The 26,933-nt window shown below is 36.6% G+C and overlaps 1 protein-coding gene across 1 annotated transcript in view; it reads right to left on the bottom strand.

The window, feature by feature from the left end:
- Nucleotides 1-1,284: 1,284 nt before the first annotated feature.
- KCNK9 (potassium two pore domain channel subfamily K member 9) overlaps nucleotides 1,285-26,933 on the bottom strand; it is a 175,312-nt gene continuing 149,663 nt past the window's right edge. The window contains 1 exon segment of the mRNA XM_074264744.1: nucleotides 1,285-3,369. Within this exon segment, the coding sequence (XP_074120845.1) occupies nucleotides 2,528-3,369 (842 nt within the window). The 3' untranslated portion in view covers nucleotides 1,285-2,527.

Raw genomic sequence — 26,933 nt, 5'->3', positions numbered from 1 at the left:
AATAGAATGTATTCAAAATTTTTCTCCATATTTGATATGGCTTATGAAGTCATGCTAAGTTGTTTTTGTTTATTTTGAGTTAGTTCTCCGGAAAGCCTTGGAAAACAAATTTGATTACACCTCCCAAAACAAATGTATATGTATGTGCACATACAACATATGCATATACATAAAACCTATGTATGCATATATGTGTGTATTTCATAAGCAGGTTTTTGGGTGTATTTTTTCCCAAAGAAGCCCAACTGCCAGAGACAGAGGAAAGGTTAAAGGAGATAGCTCAGTTGGCCGGCTGGGCAGTTAGTGTCCTGTTCTTTCTGTCTTAGGAGCAGAAGGGGCATTTTTCAGGCTGAAGGAAAATACAACTCCAAGGATGTAGGGCCAGAAGGGACTTTAGAGATTAACTTAGCCAGTTCCACTATTTTACAGAAGCCCAAAGGAGTGAAGCATCAGCAACTGTGCTGACATTCTCCCTTCTGCCTTCTGGTTAAAGGACCTTTCTTCTCGGGTTCAATGATTTTGGGGAGAAGTTGGTTGATTTGTAATCTCATTGGGTCAACTCTTTTCAAGGCTTTTCAGCAAGAATCCCATCCTCCTTCTCTACAGAGCCCACCAATTCCAAGGCTTCTATAATGGTTTTCCCATCCAGGATGTGTATTACACTGGAATAAACACCCAAAGAGGTTATTGCTTGGATACTAGAGCATGTAACAGAGGAGGCCTAGGGCTAGAAGTCTTGGGGCCAGAAAGATGATTCCAAAATAATTTTTGAAACAGAAAAGGAGAAACTTAAATTTGCTTAATTAGCTTTGAGATCAAGCTGTCATCCATAGGTATGGCAGCAGTATTTTCTGGCCCCAAAATCTGGGATGCTCGATCAGACCTAGCAAAAGTCTTGTTAGAAAGCTCATCAAAACAACCTTTTCTTTTTCATAAAAATAGGACAATCTCTAAAAGTACATGGTGGTGTAGCTCATATATCAGGGGTGGAGTTGAGGAGAGAGGAGGAAGAGAGAAAAGAATGTGTAATTTAATAGGATGATGTTTTGTTTTGTTTTTTCTCAATGAGTCTATATCTATCATCTCCCAAGGCTAAAAGACCAGCATTTTTAGGTCTAACTCTTCAGAAGGATTGCAAATTCCCTGTAGGCCAAAACACAAGATACTTTCCCTTGAAACTTTTCCTGAGACCAACATGAGCATCCCCTTATTTACCAATCAAAAGCATTTAAAGACAATTTTGTTGTTGTTGTTGTTGTATTAAAAAAAAAAAAAAAAAAGGAATGCCCTGTCACACTTTATTGAGGGAGAAGAAAAAAAAAAGATACCCACCTATTCATACCCATCCTTATCCAAGCATTCCAAAAAGATAATTCCTATTCATGCAGAGAGATGCTGCATAGAAATAATAATAATTAATAATAATTGTATAAATAAGAGGAAAAGAACAAAATTGCCATTTTATGGCTCCAACAATTTTCCAGTTTTCCCTGACATTTCAGCTGCTTGGTAAATTGTTGGAACTGGAGGAAATGACAAAAATAAAATGCCATTTAATAAATTAATGAGAGTATTTGCTTTTGATTATTGGTTCCATTGTTTGTTGTTGTTTTCTCCTGTGTTTATAATGCATACCAGTTTTACAAAGTGCATGCTTTTTAAAAAAAAAATTTGAACTGGCAAGCTAAAATGATCTTTCTTTCCCTTCCCCCACCCATCTCCCCCTATAAAGAAAAGAATGTTAATACAATTTAGAAGTTGGAAGTAAAGGAAATGACCATGATACTCTGGGCTATAGACCTATAGACTGCTCACTGCACATGCTTCATTTTGGCAAAATCATTATTTAAAACCCCTTTTGGATGTTTCATTTTTCCTTCTTTCCACATGGAAGGAGTCAAACAGTTAAAATTGTTTTTTTTAATACTATATCTTGAAGGAAAAAAATGAATACCTGATGCTTATTTTTTTTTTTTTGTTTTTGTGGAACTTACTGCACACACACCGCACACTCGCCCCGTGTGCACACACACACGCATGCACACACATATGCAATGACCTGCTCCTTGAGGAGGAAAAAGAAGCCATGAGTTAGGTCAGAGGCACCCTGGGGTGCCAGAAGGCTCTCTAAGCTTGGTGTGCATCTTTGGATTTTGGTACCCACTCAGCTCCACCTCGAGTCACCTCACATTCCGGTAGGGGGAGAGTTAAGGGTCAGGGAAAGTGAAGGGTTGGGGGTGAAGGAGGGAGCAGAAATGTAAGGCAAACTTTGCTGGGAAGGGTTCATGCTTCATGCGCAGTTCTGAGTCTCAGTGAAGGGCTGGCTATTTCTTCCCCCTTTGGCCCTACTCCATCTCTCTTGGGAGATTAGGAAGAAAGGGTAGCAAGAACAAAGGAACGGGAAAGTAAACAATGAACAAGGGGGAAAAAACAACAGGGGAAAAAGAGATGGATCCATGGAAAGTAAAGCCAGAGAAGACAAATGACTTTTTTTTTTCTTTCTTAAAAAAAAAAAAAAAAAAAAATCCTAAATGGACTTCCGCCGTCTCATCAGCCTGTAGTTATCAGTAAAGCTGTGTAGGCCAGGGGAGATAGAGCTAACAGGGGAAGGGAAAAGGCTGTTTTTTAATGTGCTTGGAGAAATTTCTTCAATCTTGTAGGAGATAGAATGAAAGTACTGGGGGTTCAGCTTGGTGCTGAAGGAATTTTGGTGGGACACCATCCGGCTGGTATACTCTTGGGATCGGTAGCACATGCACGAGCAGACGGACTGGAGGTCTGTGACCTCGGCCTTGTACCGCGGCCGGCCATGCTGGGCCTCCTCCTGGATGTGGAGGACCATGCTGTTGCGATTGCCTGCCAGCGAGGCCCGTTCCTCGGCATCCCGCCGCTCGTCCTCGCTGTTCATGGTCAAGAACCTGAGGACAACCAGGTTGAGGAAGGCCCCTATAACGGTTAACCCCACCAGGATGTACATGAAACTGAAGGCCACATAGAGCGGCTTCTTCTGGAGAGCCCCCTTGGTCTGCAGGGCCACGTAGTCCCCAAACCCTATGGTAGTCAAGGTAATGAAGCAGTAGTAATAGGCGTGGAAGAAACTCCACTCCTCGTACTGGGAGAAGGCAGCAGCCCCGATGCACAGGGTCCCCATGCAGGAGAAGAAGCCCACGGTGACCATGTTCTCCATGGACACCTCAGTGCTCCGCATCCCACAGCACTTCTTAATCCTCTTCAGCAAGTATTTAACAAAGGTATTCATCCGCTCCCCCAGGCTCTGGAACATGACCAGGGTCAGTGGAATGCCCAGCACGGCGTAGAACATGCAGAAGGCTTTGCCTGCATCCGTACCGGGGGCTGCGTGGCCATAACCTGGAAGAGGCAAAGGGGGGAAGAGGAGGAAAAGGAAAGAAAACAAAGGAGTAAGTGAGGACGTGAGGCTTTGTTAAGCTGGCTATATCAACTCATATTTCTATAGCACTTGAGAGTTGACAACGTGCATTCTTCACAAGAACTAAAGGATACAAAGGATCTCATTTTACAGATGAGGAAAACTGGGGTGCACACAGATGAGAGGCAGAAGGTCTCCAGCCAGATAGGTGGGATTAGAACTGAAATTTGAACTCACTCCTGCCTCCTGGTATCAGAGAGAAGCATTTTCAGTCCTAACTCTACACAAGGAGCATTTCCTTGAAACTGATCCCAGGGCCAGGAAAATTAGGTTCCTTCTGGCCTGTTCCTGCTGTATGAACATGAGCAAGTCACTTTTCTCTCTACAGTCATTTCTGACTCCAGCTTATTTTACAGATGAGACAAACAGGGCTAAGTGACTTGCCCAGAGTCATACAACTAGAAAGTGTCTGAGGTAGAATTTCAATTCAGGTCTTCCTAATTCCAGCCCCAGTGTTTTACCCACTGTGCCACCTCACCACCATCCGCCAATACTTCTCTACTATAAAAGTCGACATTTCTTCTGAAACTTCTTGAATTAGAATCTGACAAAAGAACTAAGAGGTGGCTATCCCACCTAGGAATCACCAACAAGTATTTTCACAAGCATATCCTTCACATGCCAAGGGAACTTCCTAGCCCAAATAAATCACTGGTCCAGTCCCTCTCCCTCCTGACTCCAGGCTGAGGTCAAGTTGGCAGGATTTAGAACTATAAGACATAATTAAGTCCGACACTGTCATTTGAAGAACAAGTAATTTGACCACAGTCTCACAGAGTGTAAATAGATCTAGAATCTTAAATCTTAAGATTTAATCTTAATCTTAAATCTTAAATCTTAATTTAGAATCTTAAAAAATGGATGTAGAAGTAGAATACAGATTTCACTAATTGTAAACTCAGCACTATCTCTTGAAAAACTTATATTTTACATAACTTCATATGTGGTTTCTAAATTATGGCCGTGGATAAGAGAGAGAACTTATAACTCGAAAATATTAAAAACAAATGTAAAACATTTGTTTTGAGCATAATTGGAAATAAATGTTAAATAAATATTTATTTAAAAAGAAATTAGCAGGGAAAAAAAAAACTATTTCCTTCTTATCCAAGGTGAGAGGCTTTGTCCCCAAAGTACCAAATCCACCCTCTAAAGTTTCTTGATCATCTCTGGAATTCTCTACAACTCTAAAATTTGACATCTGAAGGTCTGTGTTAAGTGAGGGATTCTCTAGTCTGAGTGTTTCCTTATTCTATTCTCAGACACAGATTTTGCCTCTTTATAAGATGTTACCCAAAAGTCTTGGTGCAGCTGCACTTAGAAAGAATTAGAAGAGGTCCCTTCCCCTTCCCTGAGTGCCCTTTGCTGCCAACCATCATCTATATAATCTAAAGTAAGACCATCTCAGATCCTAATCTCCTCCAAGAAGTCTTTCCTTCACGATATGCAGTGAAAAATAAAGGAAAACATGCTGGAGGCAGAGAAGCCTAGATTCAAATCCTACCTTAGACATTTGTACCAGTTGTTATAAGTGATAAGTTGCTGGATTTGAATGAAGGTAGACGCAAGTTCAAATCCTGCCTCTAATATTCACACTTGCTAGGTGATCCTGGATACTTAACCTCTCTGAGTTTCAGTTTTCTCATCTGTAAAATGAATACAGTAATAGTACCTACTTCCCAAGATTATTATATGGATCAAATGAAATTTTATGTATATACAAATACACACACATATATATGCATATATATACACACATACTATATATATAATATATATACATACTATATATATATATTTATTCTAAGTATATATATATATATATACATATATATATATAGTATGTATATATAATGGATATGTATATATATGTATATATATACTACCAGTTTAAGAACCTTAGAATACCACATAAATGCTTGCAAAATAATAATTGTTATTATTATTTTATAAGCATTTATTTCACTATCATCAATTATTTCTGATCCTTAATTTTCTAGTCTATAAAATGGGGACAATAATTGCAAGACCTACCTTGGAGAAACATAGAAGGGCTACTCCTAGAATCAGGAAGAGTTGGGTTCAATCTCTGCCTCTATGCATATTACCTGGACAACCATGACTAAATCCCTTTAATCTCTATGTCTCATGGATCTCTTAAAAGAGTCTTGATCACAATGAGGTTATTAATCTGCATCAGCGTTAGAAAGAGTTTTTACTCTGAGAATTCCCCACACTGAGGAAAATGCAGTTCCAGACCAAAAACTGAGTCAATAAACCATTACCACTCACCTCACAGGGTTCCTAGGAACTTCAAATGGTAAGGTGATTTATTGACTTACCTGGGAACCTGGAACTTTCATTTTAGTTTAAAACATAGAAACATCAGCTCCTATAATGCTTCCTTGATTGACTGAGTCTCTCTCTTTCCTGCTGACCCCACCACTTGTTTGTTTAGAATACCCATGTTATGTTTGTGATACACATTTTAGTCATACTTTCCTCCCAAATCAGACTTATAGAAAGCTTGTAGAAAGCCTGAAACATGGCTAGTAACATTTATACAGAGGTATGTACTTTTAAAAAAAAAAAAGGAAGAAAAAAAGAAAAGAGGGAGAAAAAAAGAAAAAGAGAAAAAAAAAATCACACAATTTTGTTTCCTAAGAGGATTCCTCTTAGAAGAAAAATCAATCTTCTTGATGTCTTTGGACAAGGGCAAGGAAAGAAAGTGGATAAAGGCACTGGTTTTGGAGTCAACAGCCCTAAGTTCAAAATCCACCTCTGCTACTAACTGTGTGTTAGGCAAATCAATTAACTTCCTTAAGCTTCAGTTGTCTCATAAAATGAAGAATCTGGATAGATTTTGAAGATTTCTTCCAGCTCTAATGTTCATAATGTAACTATGTTCATTCACTCTAATTTTATTTACTAACTATGTAAACTCTAGTATAACTATTTAATTCACTCTATGTTTACTAACTTTTTTTTTTTTTACTTAGTAAGGATGAAATGCTAAGCTGCTTCTCCTTGGTTTTATTTTATTTATCATTGTTTTGCTCAAATATGTAAGTCGCATGTTTCCAACAAAGGAGCCTGTAAAATGGGGATAATAATGGCTGACCTTTAGGTAGTAGTTAAGGGCATGAAAAGTGATATAAGAGTTTCATCTCATATGAATTTTATAGTATCCCTTTGAGATAAAAGCTTCAGTCATTAATCCTATTTTAAAGACAGATTTGGATAACTCAAAATTACACCAATCATCTAGGTAACCTGGAGCAAACCACTCAGTCTCTTTATTTCTTTCCTTTTTCTTTCTTTCCTCTTTCTTTCCTCTTTCTTTCCTCTTTCTTTCTTCCTTTCTTTCTTTCCCTCTCTCTTTCTTTCTTTCTTCCTTTCTTTCTTGCTTTCTTTCTTCCTTCCTTTCTTTCTTTCCTCTTTCTTTCTTCCTTTCTTTCTTCCTTTCTTTCTTCTTTCTTTCTTGCTTTCTTTCTTTCTTCCTTCCTTTCTTTCTTTCCTCTTTCTTTCTTCCTTTCTTTCTTTTCTCTTTCTTTCTTCCCTTCCTTCCTTCCTTTCTTTCTTCCTTTCCTCTTCCTTTCTTTCTTCCTTTTCTCTTTCTTTCTTCCCTTTCTTCCTTCCTTCCTTTCTTTCTTCCTTTCCTCTTCCTTTCTTTCTTTCTTTCTTTCCCTCTCTCTTTCTTTCTTTCTCCTTCTTCCTTCCTTTCTTCCTTCTTCCCTAATTTATTTATTCCTTTCTTTTCTTCCTTCTTTTCATTCTTCTTTTTCTTATTTACTCCTTTCCTTCTTTCTTTTTTCCTTCCTGTCTTCCTGAATCTCTTTTCTTTCCTCCCTCCCTCTCTTCTTTCCTCCTTTTTTCTTTTATCCTTTTTTATTTCTTTCTTTTTTCTTACTTTTCTCCTTTCCTATCTTATTTCTTTCTTTTAGGAATGGGATTAAGTGACTTGTCTGAAGCCTCACAATTACTAAATATCTGAACTCAGGTCCTCCTGACTCAAGGGTCCGGGTTTTTTCCACTGGCCACTTAGCTATTCCCACTGAATTTCAATTGCAAGAATTGGGGCTCTGAGAAGACATCTCAAGTCCTACCTTCCTCTATAAAGATTTTCTTCCCGTGACTGTCTTCATAACTTTTTATGTTGCATGCATGTTGCCTTAGAGAAGAATGAATACTCCTGAAGGCAGGAAGACCTGAGTTCAATTCTGCCACATTGATACATACTATCAGTGTGATCCTAGGGAAATCACTTAAACTTTCAATGCTCTCAGCAACCCTCTAAGACACTTAAATTTCCAAGAAAGTCTTGACCATTTCTGGTAAATGGGACTTCCTTATATCAATGAAATTACACCTGCAATCACTGTCCTTCCTGACTCCAGAACCAGTAATCTTTTCCCATATTATCTTTTAACAGTACTTGCCCACAGAAGAAGTCATTAAATAAATTAATGAATGGGAGAACCAATTTGCAAAGTTAAAAGCAAACTAATTCATACATTCAATAAATATTTATTTGCTAAATACCTATTATGTCAAGCTCTATGCTAAATACAAACAAATGTAAGATGGGAGGCAAGATGTGATGGTGGAAAGAACTCTAAATTTAGTATCAATACTTGGCTTAGAATCCAGGGTGAACTGTTTCCTCCAAGCTGTATTTCCTTGGAGATGTGGGTTCAAATCCAAATTCTAATGCATAATAGCCATGCAACATTGAGCAAAGCCACCAAATTTTGGATTCCTCACTTGTGAAATGATGATAGCACTTGAACTACCTACCTTCTTAAGTCACTGAATCTCAGTTTCTTTACTTTGCATGAAATGAGGATGATGTGACTTATATTACCTACCTGTCATGAGGACAGTGCTTCTTTAAAAAAAAAAAAATCAGAGGAAGTGATTTGTCCAGAGTTGCATAGGGAATTAGAGATTTTCACTTTATATCAATCACCACATCCCATTCTACCTTTTTTATTACCTAACTATCCCACATTCTTAATTCTCCATGAGGAATTGACATGAAATAAGAGCTTGTGACAATATAGGCAGCACAAATCTGACACTTTATTCCAGCCCTTAGGCAGGCAGGCAGGCAGCTAGTACTTATTAAGCACCTACTGTGTGCCGGACATTGTGCTAAACACAGGATATAAAAAAAGGCAAAAGACAGTCACTGTTCTCAAGGGCATTGTTCTCAAGAGTCTATGTCCTAACAAGATCTATATAGGATGAGGGTAGCCTGGTGATGATGCAGAGAATAGAGTACCAACCTGGAGTTGGGAAGATCTGAGTTCAAATATGACCTCAGGCATTTAATACTCACTAGCTGTGTGATCCTGGGTAAATCACTTAACCCCAATTGCCTTGCAATAAATCATAGATAATCAACAAGTGAAAGAAGCATTGAAGAAGCTTCTTGCAGAAAGTAAGACTTGAAATCTGAAGGAAGCCAGGAGATAAGAATAAAGAAGGAGGGAGTTCCAGGTATGGGGCACAGCCAGTGAAAATGCTAGAAATTGTGAGATGGAGTATCTTGTTCAAGGAACAGTGAGGAGGTCAGTGTCATTGGATCATAGAGTACATGGAGGAGTATATGGTGAAAACAGACAGGAAAGGTAGGAAAGGACTAGATTATTGAGGGCTTTAAACCCAAAGAGATTTTATATTGAATATTGGAGGCAATCGGGAGTCATTAGAGTTGATTGAATAGCAGGGGAATAACATGATCATATCTGTGCTTTACAAAAATCACTTGGACAACTAAAGCATTCACAAGAAGGAAGGGTCATTTTGACAACTGAGTGGAAGATGGATTGTAGTGGGGATAGAGACTTCTGCTTGAAGGCAGAATATTGTAATTGTCCAGGCATGAGGTGATGAGAACTTGCACCTTTAGGAGGGTGGATGCATTTTGAGAGGAGGGAAGGGGCCATATGTAAGAAAATGGTACCAAGGAGAAATGATAGAACTTGGAAGTGACTGGAATGTAACTGACTAGAACCTACTACTAAAGGTATAAGCCTTCATCATCCCATGCCTGGACTATTGCAATAACCTGCTGATTAGTCTGCCTGCCTGCCACAAGTATCTCCTCAGTTCAGTCCATCTTCCACTCAATTGTGAAAGTAACCTTTCCCTCTTGTGAATTCCTATAGCATTCATCTCTTGTGTTACTGGAAGTGGGTGATTTCATAGAGGAAAAGGGATGTGAGAAAAAATAAAGAGAAGAGCCCCTGATAAGTGAAGACAGATCTTATAGAAAGTAGTGGAAAAAATGAGGTTAGATGATTGTGCCTGGGTATAAAGTACCTTAAACACCAAACTCAAAAGTTTGCTTTCTACCCTGCCCATCCCACTGTTAATGCCATAGCTAATTCCCTCTTCTTAAACTAACAGCTACTATTCAGAAATACAATACAGAGAATAGATGTATTGTGAAAAGTAACTAACTTTAAAGGTAAGTAACTTCATGCAGTACTAAAAGCTTAATAAATGTTTGTTGCACATACCTCCTATCTAATAGTGATTTTAAAAGATCAGAGAGCAATTTCAATAACCTATTCTTGACTTGGGGTTGATTCATTTGCAAATGTATCAGAAGAGAGGGGAATAAAAAGTATGAATGAATAATGATTAATATGTAACAGAAATAGATTACCCTCCTGGCTTCTGGGAGCTTATAGGCTAAAACAGATACAAAGGAACACATTAGATAAACATACAAAAATATATGCATATAGTTGAAAGTAGACATGTGTACACTGAGACTACATATACATACACAAGATCAAAGTACACAAATATAGCACAATAGAGAAAACACACAGTGCATTTGCTTATTACATAAATGAAATAGTGTGTACTTGACCAGAGAAGACAGATACACAACATATGGCTAGGGTACATACAGTATGATATAGTAGGAACGGATATCAGAAGAAGACTAGCCTTAAGCATGATGATGATAAAGAAAGAAGATGTAACTCCATATCCACCTTTATGCCCAATGGGCATCTTTAGACATTGTCCTCTATGCCCACCCAGATATGTGAATTACAATCAGGGTTTTCATGGTAGCCCAGGATCCTAAGGGCAGAAGTTCTGACAATTTGTAAGGAGAAAATCATAGAATCCATGATCAAGCATTATTATCAAGGTTATTTCTCATGGCTTCAACCGCCAGGTTATAAGAAAAAAAAAAAAGACATTTTATAACTGAAACTATATAGAGAGTTTTTACCTACAACACAGTCTTTAATTAAGAAAGAATTATTAAGAAGGCAAGATGTCATCTTTTGCTTCTTTCCAAGAAGGTCAACTATGTGCCATTTAGCAAACTTTGGTGGACAAATCGCCACTTATGGAATAACCATCTTACTGCCTTCCTGCTCCAGTTGAAACAACATGTCTGCTTAAGATAAGAAAGACCCCAAGTTCAAATCCTAATACTTACTAGCTTCATGATCATGGGTAAGTCATTAACTCCATTTTACAGATGGGAAGGCTAAGATACAATGAGGCTAACAATAACCCACATCAATGGGTTGTTATGATAATAAAATGCAAAGCACTTATGCAAATACTTTACAAAGAAAATTTTAATTACTTTGGGTCATTTTCAATAATGATATTTCTTAAACAGTATGGCATGGCAGGAGCTTTGTTCAGGGAATGAAGATATAATTTAAAATATTGCTTTCAATCACTATTATCTACTATTGTATTGTTATCTATGAATTATTATTAGTAGTATTAGTATTACTATTATATAAATTACTATTGCTGGACTACCCCAAAAGTATTAGTGCAGTTTTACTAGGTTAAATGTATATATCTTGTATATTCCATACTTTATATTTTCATTATACTCTGAGCCTCAATGTAGTTTTAAGCTTTAATAGCTTAAAATTTGAAAGTCCCAATATTTCCCATACAATAAATTTTGACCCCACTCTCTCCATATCTGGCTCTGGACCTTGAACAGAAATGGAAAAGGCCTCACTTTGTTGTAAGACTTTAATACAGAAACCTTAATTCTAGTTACCCAAGTTTTCCTGGGTTCTTTTATCTTACTCCCATTCTATACATAGGGTGAGGGGCATCCAGACACTCTCGAAGGAGCAACTTCTTGGAAAGGTCAACTAGCTCTTCCTCCGTCTTCCTGTGGCAAGGCAACCCTTCAACCACATTGGGCACAACCTTTTAATAGTTTTAGCATAAAGGCATTTATACAACCTGTAAAGCTGATGAGAATAATGTAATGGAAAGAGTAATGTGATTTTCTGTGTGACCACAGACTAATTATTTAATCTCTCTGAAGCTCCATGCCCTCTTCAGCAAAATGAGGATACCTGTAATACTTACCTCATAGAACATCTCAGTTAATCTTCACAGGAGCCCTTGGTGAAGTGTTCTGCAAAATGTAAAGCACTATAAAATGATGTTGTCTTTGCTGTTATCATTATCTAGACTCAGAAGACTGAGGTTTACAGCCTGAATTTAATAGTGGTCCCTTGTATGTTTTTGAATAAGTCATTAAAATTTCATAGATTTACACCTAAAATTACCTAGCCCAAACCCTTTAGTGTAAACGAGATAACTGAGCCCCAGAGATCATATGGGTAGTAAGGGATAGAGCTAAAATTTGAACCTTCATCATTTCACTAAAAATTCATTTTTTTTTCAGTCTAGCCCTTTCCTTTTACCAACACTTCACTCCAGTAACACTGACTTCCTTGCTGTTCCTGAAATAGGACACTCCATTTCTCAATTTTGAACAGTTTCATTGGCTATCTTCTATGCTTGGAATATTCTCCTTCCTCATCTCCAGTTCTTGGATTCCCTATTTTCTTCTAGTCCCAGGTAAAATCCCACCTTCTATAAGAAATATTTTCTAATTCCCATTAATGTTAATGTCTTCCCTCTGAGGTTATCTCCAGTTTATCCTGAATATTACTTGTATGTATATATTTGTCTCTGCCATCAGACTGTGAAACCTAAGGAAGAACTATCTTTTGCCTTTCTTTGTATCCTGAGTACACTTAATAAATGTTTATTGACTATCTGTCCTGAATCCCTTTTCTATTTGGAATGATTCAATTCTTGTTCTCCTAACTAAGGTCAATTTCATCAACAGTTCCAAAGAGGTAGGGTATATGCAGAGAAGTGAGGGACTGTGGGGAGAGATTGTAGGTTTTCTTGCCTGGGTAAAGCTCTGAGGGTGGGAGTAAAGTAAGAGAAAGTCATGCAGTTTTTGAGGTCAGCTGCATAGCCTGGATAGGGAGAGGAATCTATGCTTAAGAAAAAGGGTCCAATGATGAGGAAAATAATGATGATGTTGATAATTATTATGTTAGTATGAATAATAGCCTCTGGCACATTATATATAGCATTATGACGTCCTAAGTGCTTTGCCCCCTCTATTATCTCACTTTCTCTTCAATATGAATCACCAAAATAACAGTATCTCCCTTAGCCCTTCAACTTTTCTTAGTGTCAGTTTTAATCCATTCTGTGATTGAATTCAGATCACAACAGTTTGGGGGTTTTTTTCCTAATAGGCAGAACAAACTAGACCAGTACAATCTCTCCCCAGGAAATATCATTTCACTACTAATCTCAAGAGGAGAACTTTTCAGGCTGTTTATGGGAGAAGAGTGAGGATGTGTATAGGGAGATGTTCCAATTATTTTCTCTGCTTGAATAACTCCAGTGATGGGGGGAATTCACTATCTCACAAGGTTATTTACAAACATCCCATCCATTTTTTCCCCCATGTGACTCTTCTCGACTGGGCTGCATTGTCAGGATTGCTGACTTCCCTGTCAATGAAGAGTATTAAGAATTGACAGAACTGACATGGAAGGACCGCTAGACTCCCATTAACTTGCTGGGGGACCTTAAAGGAATAGATTTGATTCCTCAAGATTTCAGTTTCCTCTGCTATAAAATAGGCTCTAAGCTCTAATAAAAAAATTATATAAATATATGCAAACATATGTATATATACACATGCATATGTATGTGTATATACACACATACAGATATAAATTCAAATTCACAATAGTCATAGCAATATTAATAATGTGGGCAGCTAGACGACAGTGAATAGAGTCCTGGGACTAGATTTAAGAAGACTCATCTTTCTGAAACACTTATTAGCTATGTGATCCTGGATAAGTCATTTAATCCTATTTGCCTCATTTTCCTCAACTGTAAAAATGAACTACGGAAGAAAATGACAAAGCACTACAGTATTTTTGCCAAGAAAATCCCAAATGGGAACATAAAGAGTTAGGCATGATTAAAAACAACTGAACAACAACAACAATAATAATAATCAGACTGGATAATCACTTGTCAGGATGTTGAAGAGAAGATTCTTGATTCAGATAAAATTAGTCTAGATTAGGGCTTCTTAAACTTTTTCTACTCATAACTCTTTTGCACCCCAAAATTTTACATGACCTCAGGCATATAGGCATATTAAAAATATAAATATCAAACATTTACTGATAATAAATCATAATTTTGTGACCCCCTATATTCAGTTATGAGACCCATGTGGGGTCATGATCTATAATTTTAAAAGCTGGAGACGAGATGACCTCAATGGTTAATTAAATTCTGAGATTCTATGATGATAGTATATTCTTTTAAAATCAGGTTTGAATCACTTTCAATGATGATGCTTCTTAAATACTGTTAATATAACACAGAAAGAACTTTAGATAAGGAATTGAGGGTATAGTTTCAAATTTTGCCTTTGTCATCAATAAACTATGGGGAGTATAATTAATTAATAATAACTAGCACTTGTATGGTACTTTAAAATTTGCAGAGTGTATTCCAAATATTATCTCATCTAATCTTCATTCAACCTTGAGAACTAATTGCCACTTTTGTGTCCATTTTATGGATGAGAAAACCAAAGCAGGCAGGCTTGCCCAGAGTCATACAACTAATAGATGTCTGAATCCACAATTCAACTCAAAGCCTAAAGCTCTATCCACTGAACTATATATAGCTGCCTTGTTCAATTCAATAAATCTTGGGTTTGTTTTGTTTTGTTTTGTTTTGTTTACCATGAAATTAGAAAGCTAACCTTTGGAACCAGGAAGTGCTAAGTCTCAATTCTGTCAATCTCTTCTTCCTTTCCTTTGGAGGGGCCTGAAACTGTATTCCCTGAAAAGTGATGAAATATTGCAAGGATTCATTGGGACATCTGAGGCAAGTATCCTCAGGTTACTGATTTAAGCACATCCAAAGAATACTTGCATGAGTTCTTTGGAACTCAGGAACGCCTTCTTCTTGGGAATAAAGGTATTATTCTTGGCACAAAGTAGGTTTTGAATAAGGAGATATTTCTGCCGAAATCAAGAGACTGTATGGTTAGAAGTAAATCATATGCTTTTCTCTCAGAGTAGCCCTGGTACTCCTTGCTTTGATTGAATGTTTGTGAAAATTTGCTTAAAAATCAAATTATATTTTATAAGTATTGAAGTCATCATTTTTTTTTCTCTTGGTGTAGTGGATAGGATGCTGGACTTGGATCCAGGAAGGTTAAAACCTTGTCGTTATCACTTATTACCTGTGTGATCAAGAGCAAGACTCAGCATCCTCATCTGTTCAATGGGAATAATATAGATAGCTGGTGGCACAGTAGATGAAGTGCTGAACTTGGAATCAGGAAGACAAATTCAAATTTGCCTTCAGATACTTAATAGCTGTGTGACTCTGGGCCAGGCACCTAATTTCTGACTGCTTTAATTTCCTCTTCTATAAAATTGGGATAACAGCACTTACCTTCCAGGGTTGTTGAAAGGATAAATATCTAATATTTAGTAAAGTTTAAAAGGCTAATATTTGGAAAGTCTTTTTGCAAACTTTAAAGGGCTATATATGCTAATGCTTATTATTATTATTATTATTATTATTATTATTATTATTATTATCTATGTGACCATGAATCACTTAACTTCTCTGAGGATCAGTTTCCTAGTCATTAAAACAAGGATGGTAATAGTTGTAGCACATATCTCCCCTGGCAGTTGTAAAGCTTAAATGAGCTAAAGATTATAAGGTGATGTCAAATTTTAAAGCTCTTACAAATACCTATTATTACTGTTAATATTATTATCTGCCACTTAGGCCTGTTGTGAAGATCAAATTGATGTGTGTAAAATATTTTGTACAGCTTAAAGTATAACATGTTTCAGCTAATGTTATTTTAATAGTTAGAATACCATATAACTAGAAATTGGAAGGAATCCTCTGCAAGTGTCCTTCTTCCAATTTTCAGGTCCCTTTTTATTTCTCAGTGGAGTAAGGCACCTTCCTTGATTGAATTCATTTATCCATATAATATTCTTCTAACACCTTGAAAGGCCTAGTGGCATATATTAGAACTGAGGGATGAAAAGTAAGAAGGGAAAGAAGAAAAATCAAGAAGGAGAAAGTATATTTAGTGGAGAAATACAAACATTTGACAGGAGGGTAAAGTGAGGCTCAGAGAGCTAAATTAACTTGAGATAAGTTGTACAAATATTGTTATCCTCTTTTTTCAGATAAAAAAATTGAGTTGTAAACAAAGTGGACTCATCCAGAGTAACACAGTAATTGGCAATGAGATGTCCTTGTTTAAACTTAGTCCTCTTATTCTTAGTGGAGTGCCCTCTTCACTGTGCCATATTGTTGCTGAAAGTTTAAATTACCTTTCTTTGTATATGGAACCCCTATTTCCTAGCATGGTCCTACCTCTTCTTAGCAGTGTATTAATTGAAGTTCCATGCCAATGGGGTTCTGAAGAAGACATAATAACTCTAAACAGATGAAAATTTTCTAGGCAAATTTCCCATATTTAGCCACTAATTCATAAGATAATAAATTTTGTTTGTTTGTTTTTGAGATTAGGTCTCCCCATCATTCATGTTGGAAGTACCATGAGCACTCATGGGTGATCACAATACTGATAAGCTTTAATCACTCCATTTTTCTAACTTTGGCCACTATAAAACCCCTTTCAGCATCCTGGCAACCCTTTACTCCCAATGGCTCATCATATTGGTATCAGAATTAGCATAGACACCCCATTGGCTTGAGTCATACTACAATTAAAAACTCCCAAACTTAAGGGATCCACCAGCTTTAGTCTCCCTAAGCAACAAGGAGTAAAGTGTTTTCCACCATATCTAACAGGATCATAGATACAGATGGCCAGTTCTTCACAGTAAGAATATAAAGAAAAAAAAATCTCAAGGCTTATAAGTAGTTTAAGAAAAGTAGACCCATTCCTAGGTCTACCATATTTCCAAAAAGTTGTCCAGAAGGGGAAAGTTATACTATATCCTTCTAATCCCTGATTTGTTGGAAAAGAAAAATGAACAATAGCATCATAAAATTGCAATATCCACACAATTGCAAAGAGAAAAAACAGAACCAACGGTAGGCACATTGACTGTAGGCCATACCACACCACCATTTCCAGAGTAAGGGGCAACATGTGACTTTAAGGATAATGGAATCAGAGATTTTAAACTAGAAAGGTCAACAAAGGTTATTCATCCCTAACCCCTCATTTTACAGATCTGAAAAACTAAGACTTCAGGGAGTTTAATTTGTCCATTGTCACACATCAAAAAATAGACAGGAACAGCAATTGTCCCCTGGTTCTGAAGGGCAGGAACTACTCAGAGATGGGAGGAAAGTTTCCCAAAAATGAACAAATCCCCTGTGTGCCTTTCTTGAGGCCTCTGACTAAAAGGAAAGAAACTAAGGGGAACAATATATTGCGTCTGTTTTTCTTTAGGCCCATGCAAGTATAAAAGATGCCTCCTCAAGGCATCTTGTATTCTAAGCTTTACTTAGATTCACCTATACCAAGGGAAAAACTGGCACTGCCCTCCCCTCTCATGGAGAAAGGTACTATCAGGGCAGAGCTGTTCAAAAATAGCTCCAGATAACATTTCTGATAAAGAAGCTGTTATGAAACTATATTTCATTGACCCATGGTGTTTTGAGAACTCAGAAGTAATCAATGATATTTCAGGGTTGCCAGGGAACTCTGAAAAATGAAACATCAACTTTGGAAAGCACAAATAAATATATATGCAAGATAGCATTGTATTCCTGTCTTGGTGTCCATTGCTTAAGCCCTTCTTTCATCCTGTACAACTTTAGGAGACTCACTTCCATTCTCTGAACTTCAGTATCTTCCTCCATCAAGCAAGGCAGTGTATTAATCTCTGCCCTGCCTCATCACAGAGTGACCAAGAATATTCAAATGATAAAGTATATGTAAAAGGTAAATTGTAAAGATCTGTATAAAGATAAGATATTATTATACATAAGACTTAGAATTCCATTGCCCCTTGTTATCATACTGTTTTTAAAGACCACAATAGTAAAATCAAAGAATCATAGTTACAAGAGAAAAACAAGGAAATACTTAGTATCTTCTTTGTGCAGAGCTCTGCATTCATTGCTGGAGATACAAAGATACCAAAAGAAAAAAAATCAGTCGTCACCTCAAGGATTTTTAGTTGACTGGAAAATTGGATAGTCATGCGCTGATTTGTATTACTCTTTTATGTTGTTGTTGTATAAGAGCATATGAGAATTCTAAATAGCCTGGTCAGGAGGTCTAAACATTTATTATGCTGGGCACTATGCTAAGCCCTCTGGTTACAAAGAAAAGCAAAAGATAGTCCTGGCCCAAGAGAGGCTCACAATCTAATAGTCTGAGAGATTTAAGAATACAGAAGGTCATCACTAACCAGAGGGTGAGGGGAGGATCAAGGAAAGGTTCTTGAAGGAGACAGCACCTGGCCTGGGTTGTAAAGGAAGGGTAGAAGTTCAGTAGAAAGAGACCATTGTAACCAAAAAGTTAGATGAGATCAGGAAAATATCAAATAGCTTGTTCTGCATGAAGCATGCTGTCTGAAGGTGAAGAGATAATCTGACTAGAAAGTTTAGATTGTAATTAGAATGTCAGGGATATGAACCCTGGATTAAGGAATTTTTATTTTACTTAGTAAACAAAGTAGGAGCTTGCTTAAAGATTTTTGAGCAAGAGAATGATGGGCATTAGGAAGATTTCTCTGAAAATGTGTAGGCAGAATATATTGAAGATTGAAGAGATTGGACATAAAGCTGGAAAAGTATATAAAAGGCTATTATAATAGTGTGATGAAACTTAATAGGACCCTAAGCTACAGTGATGGTCATGGGAGTAGAGAGGTAGGGATGAATATCAGTGAGAAGAATCAACAGAATATAATAACAGTTTGGATGTAAGGCGTGAAAGAGGGGTAAGAGTCTAAAAGATAACTGATGTTTCCTTGCATGACAAGGTTGGGCTATATGATCTATAAATTTTCTAATGGAAAGAAAAGTGAAGCTGAATGACCCAAAGTTGAAAGCTGGTTGGGAGCATATTTGGATCAAGATGGGACTAATTTACTCTTAGTTCTCCTACTTGCCAAATGGTATTACATAGCCAAGTTTCAGTAACCAAGCAATGTAGTAGCATCAAGGAGCAGTGGTAAAATGAATTGAACAGCGTGGGGGAAAAGGCAAATTATTTTCTATTACTCTGACACAACTCATTAAGTGACTTTGGACAAGATTCTTCTCATCTCTGGTCCTCAGTTTCCTCAACTATACAACTAACTAGGAAGTTAAACTTGATGATTTATTGAGGTCTCTCAAATCTCAACATTTTACAATTATAAGGACTTACAGAATCCCATTTATGGGCATCGAGAAACTCTACATTTTCCATGACCACTTATGCTTAGTTTGACTTCAAGGAATATCACATCTTCTCCAGGATAAGCTGATCACCTGAAATTTCATCACCATATTGATTCAGTTTTGGAAACTCATACCTTTTTCCTCAGCAAACTCTCACCTCTGATTAGAAGACTACAGGGTGAAGTCTTAAAGTCTTCCTAAAGTCTTCCTTTATAGAGGGCTTAACTTTTAGAATTTTCAGTTAATTGTTCATTTTTCATCAATACCTCTGCTTGGTTTTGACTCCAGGGAACTTCTTGCCCATCCCACTACTTTTCAGCTTCCCTTTGTAGGTTGTCTTTCCCCTATTAGATTGCAAACTCCTTAAGGACAAGGGATGCCCTTTTCTTAGCACAGGCCTGAAAAATTATAAGCATTTAATAACTGTTTACTAAATCAAATTGAATTAAAAAATGAACTCTGGCCAGTACTAGACATTCTGCACTACAGAAGAGAGAATAAAGTTTTTGACCTCAAGAGAGTTTATAATCTGATTTGGGAAACTGTGTGGTAAAGAGAAAAAGGAATTGTTATTGAAGTTAGAAGATCTGTGTGACCTTAGACAAATTAGTCTCTCTGAGCTTCAATTTAATCATGTAAAGAAAGAGAACAATATCCACATTAACCTCACAGAATGTTATAAGGATCAAATGAGCTAGTGGGTCAAATGCCTTGTAACCATAAGCACAATAGAAAGGTGAATGATTCCTGAGATATAAGACTTATTCATGAGCATAAGTATACATGTTTGATAAATTAGTTCAATCCTTGGATTAAGAAGCCTATTCCAGGTTCCTCATCTGTGAGAATGGAAGCAAGCTTAGAACAGAAGCTTGTGTCTGGCCCCCATACCATATTCCAAGCATTCTTCCAAGGAATGGGGGAATGAGAATAAAGAAGGAGAAGGAATGTCAGCATAAACCTTAACTATTCTTCCCATTCCCTTTCTTCCTTCTCCTAAACAAGAAGAGATTGAGTATTTTCACTTCTCTCTTTGGAGAGCCCTTCCCCATGATCATTCACTTCACATCACGCTATTGCTGTATCATCAAATGAGACTGTCTTTCACCCCTAGAATCAGAGTTTCATAGATGGCTAACTTTCCTTCTAGGAATCAACAAAATAAATAAATAAACAAACAAATAAAAGAGCGATGAGGAAATAAGTGGGAGATAGACAAAGCTCAGGAAGAGTACCTGGTCTGCACCAGAATGATAAAAAGAGGGACCCAAGAGGCACAAGGTGGGGAGGAAGGGAATTGACTCCTCCCCCCTCGTTACAATGTAACTCCAGATTTTCTGTCTTTATTTGTCATATCTAACACAAAATCAATGCTTAATAAAGCATTGTAGTTACTCCAGCAATCCAATCCAACCCAAAAAGGATTTTAAAAGGATACATCCTATGTCCCACTGGGCCAGGGGTGTCTAAAGTCTTTACCTTCCCTTTTGCTTCAGAGAAAAGATGTGCAATTTCTATTTTATTTTACATGAGAAGTAGTCAACAAGCATTTATTAAGCATATGCTATGTGCCAGATAGTGTGCTGAAGGCAAAACAAAGGCAAAAATATAGTCCTTTCCTTCAGGGAGCTTACATTCTGAGGGGAGAAGGCACCAAAATAGCTGTGCACATTCACAACATATACAGCATAAATAGAAGGCAAATTGGAAGGGGCTAGCATTCAGGAAGGAGGCAAGTGTTAAGGAAGAAGAAATATAAGCTGAATATAAAAGTAAATCAGAGAAGCTAAGATTTGGAAGTGAAAAGAGAGAGCACTCCAGACTTGGGTGACAGCCACAACAAATACTCAAAGTTGGAAGATGGAAGGTCATACCTGCAGCACAGCAAGTGGGCTAGAGTACATGAGGAAAAGTAAGGTATAAAAAGACTAGAAAGGCCTGACATATTGTGAGATCAGAAAAGTTAGAAAATGTAGTCTGCCTTGGGGGTATAGAAGCAGAGAAGGCTTCAGAGGAGGGAAGTCATTTGAGCTCATTTGAAGAATTGATCAGATGTCAATAGGTACAAGTGAATAGGTAGGGCTCCAGGGTATGTGGTCGAAGACATGAAGTGCTACAATAATTCAGGAAATCAAGAATTCCATGAGGATTGGAGTTTTCCCAGAGGAGGTGGGATTCAAACTGGGAGAATGGGTATGAAAAGAGAGGAAGGCACTTACCTCTTCTATCTTGCTAGTGCTGCCTGGAGTCTTAAGCCAATTGCCTAAGTCTCCCTGAGGCCAGTGACAGCTGGAAAATATTACACTGAACCATTTGGCCTGATATTTTATGACTCCTTTAATGTGCTTAATGTGTCTATTCGATCTGTCCTGGGAGACAATTTTCAAAGAGGAGGATTCAGTCATCTTTCCTTTTTCAGCTGGTTAACAAAATAAAACAAATGAATAGAGCCTGTCTTTCCAGGGGGGGATGCAGACAGATATGCTGTAATAAAACTAATCATTTCTATTGGGTTCCAGGGATCACAAAAGAAAAAAAGCTTTGTCTAAGAGAGAGATTTTTGAGCTTATACTCCACACTACTGAGAAAATTTCAAGTAAATTTTCCATTGGGTATTAGAATGTAAAGGCTAGAAGGGACTCTAGAACATTGAATGTTAGTATACAAAAGGTTCATAAAATATGAGATTGAACCTAACATTGTGGAACTGTAAAGATCCTTAGAACACAAATTGTTGATCATTGAATAATCCTTAGAATCCAATATTAGAAAATAGAATGTTAAAATTGGAAAGGATCTTGGAACACCGAATGTTAGACCTAGAAGAGGTCTTTAGAATATAGAATGCTAGAAAGAACAAATTACATATGTTAAAGCTATGTTAGAATATAGAACATAGGATATTAGATTAGATTTACTTTAGTTTCCTTATCTGTAAAAGGAGGGGATTGGGGTACATAGCCTCTGAAGTTCCTTATAATTTAAAAAAGAAAAATGCCTGAGTTAGCAATGATCTACCATGCAAATCCAATGATTCAGTCTTCATTTTTCTTTATCTTCCTGAAGCTTGATAATGTTGACAATTCTCACTACCTAGACACTCTCCTCCCTTAGCTTCAGAAATACAACATTCTCCTGGTTCTCCTCCTATGCCTATAACCATTCTTCTCTCTGATCTGTTGACTCTTTATTCTCTTCCAAATCTCCCAAGGTCCATTCATAAGGGTTCTTTGATACTTGCACTTCATCTCTTCTCTTTCTACAATATTCCTTGCAATAGCATTCATTTCCATAACTTCTACTGTCATCTATATGACACCTGGATCTTTGTCTCCAATCTGAAATTTCCAAACTTTAGACCTACATCTCCAACTGCCTAAAGGAAGTTTCTATCTCCATATCCCATTAACATATCAAATTCAACATGTCCAAAACTAAGCTATTGCTTAAAATTCCACATAAATATTCTGTTCTACTATTAGATATTATCAATAATAATCACAATAACAATCTTTCATAGCTACAAAATATTTAGAAAAACATGACCTGGTGGCTAGAATTTCACTATCTCTCATGAACTAAGATGACCAATCCTCATACTACAAATACAAATCTCAAAATCTGAAGATTTTAACAATAGATATATAGAAATTGAAGCATTATCACCGACCAATTGACTGGATGTAACATTAATCCACAGAAACCTTCAATTGATCATGGAATAGTCTTTAGAAAACTGAATATTAGATCTAGAAGAGTCTTTACAATATAGGATGCTAGAGTTGGAAAAACACAGAACATATGTCAGAGTTATGTTAGCACACAGTACATAAAATATTAGACTAGATTTACTTTAGTTTCCTCATCTGTAAAAGGAGGGGTTGCATTACATAGCTTCTGAATTCCCTTACAGTTTTAAAAAACAAAAATCCCAAGTTTTTTAATAGCTATCATGACCCCAAATACTAATAATCTTCAAGCTTTGTTGTGGTACTTCAGTCATTTGTGAGTGTTTGAGACCCAATATTAGAAAATAAAAGGTTAAAATTGGAAAGGACCTTGGAACACTGAATGTTAGACTTAGAAGGGTCTTTAGAATATAGAATGCTAGAGCTGGAAGAACACAGAACATATATTAGAGCTATGTTAGAACACAAAACATTTGACCCCAATTGGATTTTTCTTGGCAAAGATACTAGTTTGCTATTTCCTTCTTCAGTCTATTTTACAGAGGAGAAAGTGAGGCAAGCAGGATCACATGGCAAATAAATGTTTAAGGTCAGATTTGAACTCAGGCCTTCCTGATTGTACCACTTAGCTACCCCAATCTTTAAGCCAAATGGATCAAAATGTTTCCAAAATAGGAAATCAAAGCCACACGGGACATGGATGAGGTGCATGTCATCCCTGGAATCTGCCAATGGAGTCATACAAAGGATGGTTTCAGTAAGCCTAGAAGAAGAGAGTTTATATCTTAATACTTTTATTCAACTACAAAAATCAACTATTTCATCCACCTGTGTAATAATTAGTCCTTAGGGATTGTTTCATTCTTTGAGTTTACATCCCCAGCATCTAGCACTGGCACAAAGCAGGTACTTAAAGCTTGTTGACTGATTGATTGATAAAAGAATAAGAGCAGAATATTGACTTGTCTCAGGACTGTTTCTAGCTGTACCTTATTGACAAAGATAAGATGAACTAGCTAAATACAACAATAAAAATATCATTAACAACTAGCAGTTTTTATAGTCTTAATGTTGTCAAAGCCATTCACATACATTGTCTCACAACAACCTTTTGAAGTGGCTACCACCACATTATATTTATACATCAGTTTCTAGTTCAGAGACAATTTTTCTCACAACAGTCTTGTAAGATAAGGAGCACAAGCATTTGTGTCTCAATTTTACATCTAAAGAAACAGAAACTTAAGTAATTTGTTAAAACCCTAGGATTCTGGGAAGAAAAAAAGCTCAGTTACAGCACCCACAGATTTATAGCTGATTCATAAGTTAAAATTGGAATAAGCATTCCATTGGCCTGCCCATGTGTCTTGGGCTTACTCATGTCCCAAAAAATAAGGTTTTTAAAATTCTCTGAATCCTCATAACCAACCATCAGACCTGGAAAGGAAAACATTTCAAGGAGGCGAATGAGTCTATAGTAAGCAGGATGGGGAAAAAATATGGAATAAGTCCATACTGTGTCATTATCCTAAAAATTCATAGAAACAAAGCATAGTGAAAATAGTTTCAGATTTAAGATTGAGAGAGATCAAGGTTTTAATTTCAGTTTTACCATGGTCTACCACAGGTATATGACCTTGGGCAAATTCCCCTCACTACTCTTCAGTTTCCTAGGCTTTCCCTAGTAACTAGTAATTAGTTACTAGATCAGGGGCCCATAGGCCAGGTTTGTGATGTTTTTTGTCTCCATAACTATATTTTAACATAATTGGCTTCCTTTGTAACCTTACATATTTTTGAATTTAAAAAAAAAACATTCTGAGATAGGGCTCATAGGCAACATCAGTTTATTGATAAGTTAAGAAATCTTGAACTAGATATTCATTAGGATCATTTTTCAACTCCAATAACCAATGTCCTAAGGTTTCTTCTAACTATAACATGCTATACATCAAAAATTCTAAAATTCTTCTATATTGCTTTGGTAAATTCTGGGGAAAGTCACTCTTGTGGAAGAATAATTACTCTCATCCTTTATCTCACTATCTTCATTATCACCACCATCATCATCATCATTATTATTTATAGCTTACAAGTATATGCTGATTTATAGTTTACAAAGTTGGTTCCCCATAAGTTCTGAGCTACGTAGTAAAATTATCATCATCATCCCTGTATAAATGAGGAAACTGAGGTAAAGAGTAATTAAAGGATATGTATAATTTCACAAAAATCCAAGTTTAGGAATCAGGCTTCAAAACCAGGTTTTCTGTTGCTAATTTTTGCATTTTTGATGGCAACCCTAGCCACCATTCCCCTTTCTCTTTTAGATTGTAAGCTCCTTGAAGGGAGAGTTTGTCTTACTTTCATATCTGTGTTCTCAGCATTTAGCAATGTGTGCTAAGTGGCATATAGTAAGCACTTGATAAATGCTTTTTTAATACTTCATTCATTCACTATATACACATTGTAAACCTCTCTAGAGAAGGGAACACCATTTTTCATAGGAGGAACAGATAATGTCTTCCTTGGTTGTCTTCCTTTTTGCGCAGGAAAATTATGCCAATGGATTTGCTCAGAGGTGCCACTGGACAAAATTGGATTGGCCTGTCCTTGTGATGTCTGCTGCATGGGAATATACTAGCTTTGCAAGAGCTGGGCATAAACCAAATGGTGTCAAAGCAAACCCAATCCTATAGTGTTTTGTCAGGACTTCTGTATTTTCTAGAACTCAGCAAAAAGCAAAACTGATGAGACAGTTGATCTTCATTCCAAGATTTGGAAAAAAACACCTTCCCTCTATTCCAGTTCTGTTGAAGGGCTTTCCCACCTTGGAAATAAATAGAATTTCAGAATCATTGGTATATCTTAAGGCAAATAGTGATTTAAAGGTCCTACCAATCTACCTTCCTCCCCTCTCCACATAAGAACAATCACCCTTAACCATTAATAAAGATCTCCAAGAAAAGAGAGATAAAGTTTCCTTAAGAAATCTTCCAGCATCTCCTAACTCCTATATCAGAGAAAATCTTTCTTATCTATGAAACCATTCCCTCTTTCTATAGTAGAATTTCCACTTCATTGAGGCCCTCTTTTCCTTCCTTTTCTTTTCCTCCCTCACTCATTCTTTTCTATCTCACTCTCCATCTTGTTTCATTTTCCTTATTTCCCTCTCATCCAGTCTCTTCCTTTCCTCCTCCTTTTTTTTTACCCTGATAGAGAATATGAAATAAAGGTAATAAAGGAAACAAAATTCAACTTGGAGGCAATTAATTTATGTTTGATTAGTGGCAATGTAGGGATTAGAATCTTCATTTTCTCTTCTGTAAATGGAGGGAATTGGACTAAATGACCTCTAAGGCCTTTGCACCATTTAAAATCTATAACTGTTAGAGAATCTCTATTTATTAAGTCATTTTAGCAATTACTCTAAATTAGTGTATTAGAGCACAGGCTTTCAAATTCTGCCTCAGATACTTAGGTGTATGATCCTAGGCAAGTCACTTTTTTTTTCAGTCTCCATTACCTCATCTGTAAGATGGGGACAATAACAATACCTTCCTCACAGGGCTATGATGATGATCAAATTATATATATATATACATATATATATACATATATATATATATATATATATATATATATATATATATATATATATATATATCACTTTGTGAACTTTTAAAGCACTATATAAATGCTAAAAATAAAAATAAAAATAAAAATATTTTAATAAAACAGTCTAAAATAATGGCCTATATAAATTATACGAGTAATTTATATAGATTGTGCTCTTCAGACTTTTACTTTAAAACTTAAGAAGAGAATCATTGGCCTTCACATGCATCCTAGGTCTCTTCAGGCTTTCTGTTAACATAACAAGGAATATAGGGAAGATAAGCTAACAACAAAAAGGATGCAGATAAAGTCAATACTCTAGAAAAGGACTCCAGCCTTCTCTTTCTCTCATCTGTAAAATGAGAAGACTGAATTTAAATGTGCTCATAAATGAGGAGTGAATGAAA

This window comes from Sminthopsis crassicaudata, chromosome 1 (assembly GCF_048593235.1).
Source record: "Sminthopsis crassicaudata isolate SCR6 chromosome 1, ASM4859323v1, whole genome shotgun sequence".
NCBI lineage: Eukaryota > Metazoa > Chordata > Mammalia > Dasyuromorphia > Dasyuridae > Sminthopsis > Sminthopsis crassicaudata.
The sequence above is the reverse complement of the archived record's forward strand: the minus strand, read 5'-3'. Positions and strand labels throughout refer to the sequence as shown.